The sequence below is a fragment of the Lynx rufus genome, unplaced genomic scaffold, assembly GCF_022079265.1.
Source record: "Lynx rufus isolate CCGP_SWC_20201006 ecotype Redwood Valley unplaced genomic scaffold, mLynRuf1.p SCAF_4, whole genome shotgun sequence".
NCBI lineage: Eukaryota > Metazoa > Chordata > Mammalia > Carnivora > Felidae > Lynx > Lynx rufus.
This window is the reverse complement of record NW_025814856.1, coordinates 4,302,010-4,309,902: the sequence shown is the minus strand read 5'-3', so window position 1 is coordinate 4,309,902 and position 7,893 is coordinate 4,302,010. Positions and strand designations below refer to the sequence as shown.

The following is a 7,893-nucleotide window of genomic DNA, read 5'->3' as shown; positions in this document are numbered from 1 at the left end:
GGGCTCCTGGATGGCTCAGTCAGTTAAGCGTCAGATTCTTGGTTTCGGCTCAGGGCATGATCTGAACCGTGGTTCAGTTCCTGGATCGAGCCCCGCCTTGGGCTCCAAGCTGATAGTGCAGAGCCTGCTTGGGATTCTCTCTCTCCCTCTCTCTCTGCCCCTCCCCTGCTTACGCACTCTCTCTCTCTCAAAACAAATAAACAAACATTCTTTAAAAATTGCATTACATTTGAAGGCAATGTCTAGGTCTTCTCCCTTTGCCAGAACACCAGTGAATGCACAACTGTTTGCATGAGATCACAGCCAATTCTAAGTTAATCTTAATCATAGCCCAATTATATGTATCTACCATATATAATGTATACATATAAGTACACACATATATATATACATACACATATATAAACAAAATCTGCTGTGTGTATATATATATATATATTTTGACTGAATAACTTGTTTAATTTAGAATATGGCTGTATTATATATATACAGAGAGAGAGAGTTGCATTGTAAGGTTTGAGGACCATGGAAGGGCTGACCTGGCCACTAAGGAAGTTTAGGAGGAAGGAATAATTATTCCCATTTTACAGATGTGGAAGACTGAGGACTGTTGCAAGTACAGAGTTCAGCCCTTGTAACCCTCTGCCCCCAAGAGCTCCATGCAGGTGCCACAGGATGGAGAAGACTTCGCCAGCCAGCCCTGGTACCACGGCCCCCTGTCCCGTCAGGTACCTCTGCTTCCTGTAGAGCCTCAGGACCGTCTGATGGGGAGCCTCTCCCGCCCTGACTTGCTGGGGATTCCTGGGTCCTGGATGAGGGACTTATGGTCAAGGTCTATTGGAAGAGGTGGCTGAGGGTCTGGGGACTGTCTTGAAGTTTGGTTGGTATCATGCCACTCCTTACACGTAAATGACCATTTTCTCTGGGATGGTATGGACAAGGGTGACAGAGATTAAGTGGGTCCTAATGCTCCCCCCCCCCCAGTCTGACTCCTTGGCTTTGCTTGTCTTTCCCTCTGGGTCCCGAGTACCTGTGGCCACCAAGACCCCATTTCCCTCTTTTATTACCTTCATTGATTACTCTTGGACAATTCACGTGTGCTTGCCTCTCGTGTATCTTGCCCACCAGACGGCGCAGGGCAGGGCCTTGGTCTCACTCATCCCTGTGTCTCCAGGGTCTAGGACAGGTCCTGGCACACAGTGAGTGCTCAATCAGTATTGAGCAGTCACAGCATCTCCCTCTCAACCCAAGTCTCCCCAACCCTCATCCCCAACTCATTTGTCACCCTCGGGAGTCCTGGGACCCTGGGCATCCAGTCAAATTGTGAGAGTCAGTATCGCTTAGTGGTTAAAATGCCACACCCTGGAGCCAGACCTCCTGGATTCAAACCCCAGCTGTGTGACCTTGAGCAAGGTATTTGACCTGTCTGGGCCTCAGTTTCCCCATATGTGAAATGGGAGTAATGGTATCTACTGCTTAACCTTGGTAAAGGCTTAAATGAGTTCATATGCCTACAGCATGTAGCCTGATACATAGTAAGGGCTATATGTGCGTCCACCGTATTTATCGTTCAGTCCCCAGCCCCTGTCCCCAACTCTGCTTTGCCTCCCCCTCTGGTGTCATGGCCCCCAGCCCCTATTGTGGTACCAGCCACCATGGCTGGCATTAAGACTGCTTAAAACTTTTAATAAAGGAGGATTTCCAGGCCACAGTCAGTTTGGAAGGATCCGGCTAATGGCATTTTTGTTTGAAGCCACGTTTGTGTACCAAGCCTAGTGCATTTACTCAGGTTGAAAGCTGCTTTGGTCAATGTCAGCCAGCACTACGAGGTGGTTGAGGAGTGGGGAGCGCGGAGCTCCAGAAATCGGTCAGGATCCGGGCTCTTTCCACCTTGTGGCTCCTCCTTCCACCGGGGCTTTGGGGACATTCCCTGACACGTAGGGGCCAGAACCTGCAGGATTGTGCAGGAGGGTCTTGTGAGCCAGGTCTGGACGTTCCCAGCTGCGCTTCTGCCCTCCTCCTATTGGCCAGATCGTATCGAATGATGACAAGCTGCAAAGGAGCCTGGGAAATGTACTCCAGAGGGGTGCCCCTGAGAAAAGGGGGGGATGGTGTGGTGTAAAACCACCCCATCCCTGGGGTGGCTTTTCTTGGGTGGGGGCTGGGGGTGAGGCATCACCATTAATTGCTGATCTGGGCTCATGCCTAAGCCCCCTGCCCCCTGTCCTCCTTCCCCAGAAGGCTGAGGCCCTCCTTCAGCAAGATGGAGACTTCTTGGTTCGTGCCTCCGGGTCCCGTGGGGGCCACCCAGTGATCTCCTGCCGCTGGCAGGGCTCAGCCCTGCACTTTGAGGTGCTCCGTGTGGCCCTGCGTCCCCGACCAGGCCGACCCACAGCCCTCTTTCAGCTGGAGGATGAGCGTTTCCCAAGCCTGACCTCCCTGGTTCTCAGCTATGTGACCGGGCAACGTCCGCTCTCCCAGGCCACCGGGGCTGTGGCCTCCAGGCCCGTGATACGGCAAGGACCTATTCGACGCAGCTTTAGTGAGGACACCCTCCGAGGCAGCCCAGCTCTGACAGAGTTGCCCAGGTAATCACAGGCTCCCTACTTCTCAGATGACATCCAGTTCCCCCCAGAGTTCCTCTACCTGGGCACTAACCGCTATTGACATTTAGGGCCGGATCACTCTTGCCTGTGGGGGGGTTGTCCTGTGCATCGTAGGATGTTGAACAGCATCCCTGGCCTCTGTCTACGGGGTGCCCGTGGAATCTTCTCCACCGCACCCCCTAGTTGCCACAACGAAAAAAAATGTCTCCTGACCCTGTGAAGTGTCCCCTGTGGGTAGGATATCCTGGTTGAGGTCCACTGATCCTGAATGAGTGGATATAGGGTTTTCTGGGCATCAGTGGGGGCTGCCCTGCTCAGGGTGGGACTACACGTCTCCCTCATCTCTGTCCCCCAGGACTAGAAAGTGGAGTGACAGTCAGCCTGCAGGGCTGGAGCACATGGGGCGGTCAAGAGAAGATCACTGTGGACCAGGTAAGGGTCCACCAGGACAGCACATGGCTCAGAGATGGCTGTGCCACTCACTGCCTGAGTGATATTGGGCAAGTGACTTAACCTCTTGGAAAATGGGGACAATAATGCTTTCAAAATTGTCATGGTGATTAACAAATACACAGGAACTTTGTGAGGGCTTTAAAATGTGGGTTTATGATTATTCCCAGAAGCTCTGTGCGCTCTGACCGTGGCTGACCTCTGTAATAACTCCTGCCACACCCCTTCCTCACTCCAACCACTTGCTATCCTCACCACGGGAAAGCCCATTCCCCTAATCTTTTCCTGACTGACTTCTCATTTAACTTGGTTTCTCAAAGCAGCTGACCCTAACCGTCCAACCTACGATTCTCCTTGCGGCTTGTCTGTCCCATCTGTCCTGCCTCCCCCCACTCAACATGAGCCCTCACTGCATGCCGGCCACTGGGCTAAATGCTGAGATATATCACTCAACAAGAAAGACAGAGATCTCTGCACAGGTGGTGCCAGCATCCCATTAAAGGAAGATGGACATTGACAACAAAAATGAGTCAAGTTGGGGTAAACTTAAAAGTGAAACAGGGAGATTGGGAGGAGAGGGATGAGAGTATTACAGTTTTAAGTAGTAGTCCGGACAGGCCCCGTGGAGAAAGATTTGAAGGTGGTGAAGGAAGAAATGATGTGACTATCTGGAGGTAAGAGTGGCCCAGGGAGAAGGAACAGCCAGTGGGGTGTCTGGGTGTCTCAGTCGGTTAAGCATCCGACTCTTGATTTCGGTTCAGGTCATGATCTCATGGTTTGTGAGTTCAAGCCCTTCATCGGGCTCTGGGCTGACAGCATGGAGCCTGCTTGGGATTCTCTCTCTCCCTCTGTCTCTCAAAATAAATAAATAAACTTAAAAAAAAAAAAAAAAAGGTAGGAAGAGCCAGTGCAAAGGTCCTGGGGCCAAAACAAGAGTTCGAACTGTTGATTCAGCCAAAAGGAGGTGAGTATAGCTGAACCATCTGAGATTCAGATATCAGGGGCCCTTTTAGGCTACTGTGAGAACTTTGGCCTTTACTCAGAGTGAGCTAGAACCATGGGAAGGTTTTGAGCCCCTATAAGAGGGTCTACGTATATGCTTGGCAAATACAGAGCCTCCCAAAAGTCTGGGTGCAGCTTTAAGTTCTAATAACCTCAGAAGTAGTCACGCCAGAAGCTTAACAAAAGACATCATTTGAAAGTTTGATCAACTCTGTGTCTTTGGTGCTTTTGTCGTTTTGTGAATTTTGAAGAATTGTTTCTGTTTTAGTTTGGTATGTGCTTCCCATCTTTAACCAGAGGGCCCAAACCAAAAGAATTCAAGTTTAAACCATAGTATTCAGAATTCATACATAAGTGTCAAAGAGAGTTCATTTTCAAACCATTGGTAAGTGTATCGCATTTAGATCAATGAAGTTTTTAAGTTCGAACCCACCCCAAGATACCCAGTTATTGACTACATGAGCCAAGAGGGCCCCAGCTATCTTCTCTGTGTACCCCCTTCACTCCCTCTTGTTTGACCCCTAGAAGCCTCAGCCATGCCCACGTGTGCCCTCCCTCGGATGGGTAGTGACCCCGTGTTGCTAAAGACCCCAGCTCCCCTGGGGTCCGTTGCTGACAGCCTCAGGGCCTCCGATGGGCAGCTTCATGCCAAGGCACCAACCAAGCCACCTCGAACACCCTCGCTGGTGCTGCGTGATGCGTCTGGACGCCCCCCAACGTACTGTGAGCTGGTGCCCCGAGTGCCCAGTGCCCAAGGAACACCCCCTGGCCACAGCAGCCCGGACACAGAGGCCCCATGGTGGGAAGCTGACGAGGAAGAGGAGGAAGAGAGTAGAAGTTTTGCAAGACCACAGGCTGAGGTCTCTTTCTGCCCCCCTAACAACCCCTCCTGCCTGCTGGGCCCCCAGAATCGGCCCCTGGAACCCAGAGTCCTGAGTACTCTCCGTGGCCTGTTCCTGGAGCACCATCCTGGGAGCACTGCCCTCCACCTATTATTGGTGGACTGTCAGGTGGGTCACCTACCGGGTCCCTCCTCCTTAGACAGGGGCTGAAGCCAGGCCAAGGCCGAACGGCACCTCAAACCCGTATACTCATTCTGCTCAGTTGACATCCCCACTAACTCCCGCTGCCCAGGCTACAGGACTTCTAGGAGTGACCAAGGCTCAGCGGGGTGCCATGGGGGTTGCCTCTGGCCTGGAGCTGCTCACCCTTCCCCATGGGCATCGCTTGAGGTTGGAACTTCTGGAGAGGTGAGCCAGCCGCCTGGAATCCCCAGGGTCTTCAAACCTCGCCCCATTTACAGTCCCTCGGGGAGGAGGTGAGATGGGTGGGCATGCCTCCCCCCTCCCCCCCCCCGCCCACACACACACACACACACACACACACACACACACACGCGCGCCTCAGCTCCGAGTTACAAACCTCCCACTGCCCCCAGACCCTTGCCCTCCACCCCCGCAGACATGAGGCGCTGGCGCTGGCTGGGGCTCTGGCTGTGCTGGGCTGCGCAGGCCCGCTGGAGGAGCGCGCGGCCACCCTTCGGGGCCTGGTGGAGTTGGCACTGGCCCTGGGGCCAGGGGCGGCGGGGGACCTGCCTGGACTGGCCGCGGTCATGGGCGCCCTGCTCATGCCCCAGGTGCGTGGGGAGCGGAAATGAGGAAGCCTGAGTGCAGGGAAGAGGGAAGAGGAAGCATATTCAGGGCTCCTCCCCCAGGTGTCCCGGTTGGAACGCACGTGGCGCCAGCTCCGAAGGAGCCACACAGAGGCCGCGCTGGCCTTCGAGCAGGAGCTGAAGCCTCTGATGCGGGCGCTGGATGAGGGCGCCGGTGAGTGGCATCACTCGGAGGTCCACACCAACCCTCAATCGCAATCCCAATCCAGCTTTAGGCCCCGCCCCTGTTTCTGTCCTAGGCTTCGCCCCCAGTCCTAGGCCACGCCCCTGGCCCGGTTGCTCTGTGTTAGGCTCGAACCCGTGTTCCTGGGCTTCTGAGGGTCCTCCTCGACTCTAGGAGGACCTAGACTCTAGGGTCCCTCGACTCTAGGGTCCACCCTCTTCACCCTAGACCCCACTTCTGCCCCAAGCCTAGCCCAGAGCCCTTCCCGCATAGGACCCTGCGACCCCGGCGAGGTGGCGCTGCCGCACGTGGTGCCCGCGGTGCGCCTGCTGGAGGGCGAGGAACTCCCGGGGCCGCTAGACGAAAGCTGCGAGCGGCTGCTGCGTACCCTGCACCGGGCGCGTCAGATGGCTCAGGACGCGCCCAAGTTCCGCGAAGCGGCGGCGCGGCGCCTGCGAGGTGAGCTCCCCCTCTGTTCCCGGCTGCCAGCGCGTCCGGACTTTCCGAGCACCCCGCATGCTCTGACTGCGTGCCCCAGAACCCACCCGGCCAGGGACCAGAGCCTTCCGCCACGCCTCCCGGAGTCCCACCCAAACCGGGCCGACCCGGCCCCCAGGGAGTTCTCGCCCCAAGGCCGCGCGCGTCCGAGCCAACAGTGTTGACAGGAATATTGCTGTCCACCCCAAGAGAGGCCCCGGAGCCACGTCCACAGAGTCCCAGTCCCCGGCTCCCACCTGAGATGGCCCTGCCCCCAGAGGATCTCGATCCCCCCAGTAATGCCTAGCCCTCTCCAAAATGAGTCATTTCCTTCGGTCTGGTAGAACAGCACCCCCACTGCGCTCAGAGCCATTCCTCCCGTGCTGGGGGAGGCCCAGCCTCCAGAATCCCCACCTGAGTTACTCCCGCTTTCGCTGGCCACCTTAGCTCTCTTCTCTCCAAAAAGGCTCAACCTCCCCCAAAATGTGCCGTGCTGGGTGGCCCAGACTCCAAATCTTGCCCCCTCCCCAGGCGTCTCCACCTCCAGGCACAGCCCCGAGGCCCCCTCCCAGCCCCCACCCCAGCATCACGCACCTGGAACAGACTGCTCCCATGCACCCTGGCGCAGTTTGTTTCCACCGAGCTCCTTAGCCACCCTACCCCGATTCCTGCAGCGACTCTGAGAGCCCGCTCCCCGCCAACCCCGCCCAGTTGCCCAGAGCTTCTGGACAGAGTCCCTCCAGGTCCCTGCTGGGAGAAAGTTCCCCTGGGAGAAGGCAGGTGCAGGGAGGGGCAAGGCTGGAGCCTGGGCCCTGCCCCCAGCCCTCCTGGCCCCGCCCCCAGGATTCCGTCCGAACCCGCAGCTGAGGGAGGCCCTGACCACAGGCTTCGTGCAAAGGCTGCTCTGGGGAAGCCGAGGCGTGGGGGCACCGCAAGCTGCACGTCTTGAGAAGTTCCAGCGCGTCCTCAGTGTCCTTTCACAGCGCCTGGAGCCGGATGGTTGAAAGCACAGACCCCCTTCTTCGCACGGGGACACCCATGCAGTTGCCCCACGCTGCTCACGCAGCCAATCGCAGTGGAAACCCATTCTGCCTCACAGCAAGTGGGGGCCAGATTTGCAAGAACCCATCCTGCTCCCTAAAAGTGTACATGAATCCTAGCGTGAGGGACGGCCTCCTTCCCCCGCCCCCCCCACTAGAAGACCCAGGTGTCTGGAGGCTCTGGACCCCCTATCCCAGCCCCCACCTCCCCACACGTAACCTACAAATGGTGAACATGAGGCTTCTGTTAGGACGAGAACTTGCAGAGCTCTTAGTCGGAAGCCAGAGTTCAAATGCTTTTTAAAAGCTGTGTGACTTCTAGCAAATGGCTCAGCCTGTCTGTGCCTGCCTTCAACGTAAAAGTGAGGGCGTGTACTTTCTGGGGGTTGTCATGGGGATTAAAGCTCGGGAGTTTAGGGATCACGGGTGGAGAACGCCTGGCATGCGGTGGGTGTTCAACACTGCCTTTTCTCAGTAAAGCTG

The 7,893-nt window shown here is 56.1% G+C and overlaps 1 protein-coding gene across 2 annotated transcripts; it reads left to right on the top strand.

Annotated features, from left to right (window-relative positions):
- The first annotated feature begins 604 nt into the window (after positions 1-604).
- Positions 605-7,889, top strand: SH2D3A (SH2 domain containing 3A). 2 transcript variants are annotated; one of them, XM_047096187.1, is made up of 9 exons: positions 605-728; positions 2,239-2,588; positions 2,962-3,038; positions 4,967-5,084; positions 5,209-5,308; positions 5,497-5,694; positions 5,773-5,884; positions 6,167-6,352; positions 7,214-7,889. In XM_047096187.1, exons 1-9 carry the CDS (start codon positions 660-662, stop codon positions 7,372-7,374), a joined length of 1,371 nt encoding a protein of 456 aa, XP_046952143.1. In that variant the 5' UTR covers positions 605-659; the 3' UTR covers positions 7,375-7,889. The 2 variants fall into 2 exon arrangements, with proteins under 2 accessions (XP_046952143.1, XP_046952142.1); XM_047096186.1 differs by having other exon boundaries at positions 4,584-5,068; positions 5,193-5,308; positions 5,520-5,694.
- The last annotated feature ends 4 nt before the right edge of the window (positions 7,890-7,893 follow it).

Coding starts and splice junctions, on each gene's coding strand:
- SH2D3A (XM_047096186.1), top strand. CDS start 660: ATGCAGGTGCCACAGGATGGAGAAGACTTCGCCAGCCAGCCCTGGTAC. Junction 5,069..5,192: donor TATTATTGGTGGACTGTCAG/GTGGGTCACCTA, acceptor CCCGCTGCCCAG/GCTACAGGACTTCTAGGAGT. Junction 5,695..5,772: donor GCGCCCTGCTCATGCCCCAG/GTGCGTGGGGAG, acceptor CTCCTCCCCCAG/GTGTCCCGGTTGGAACGCAC.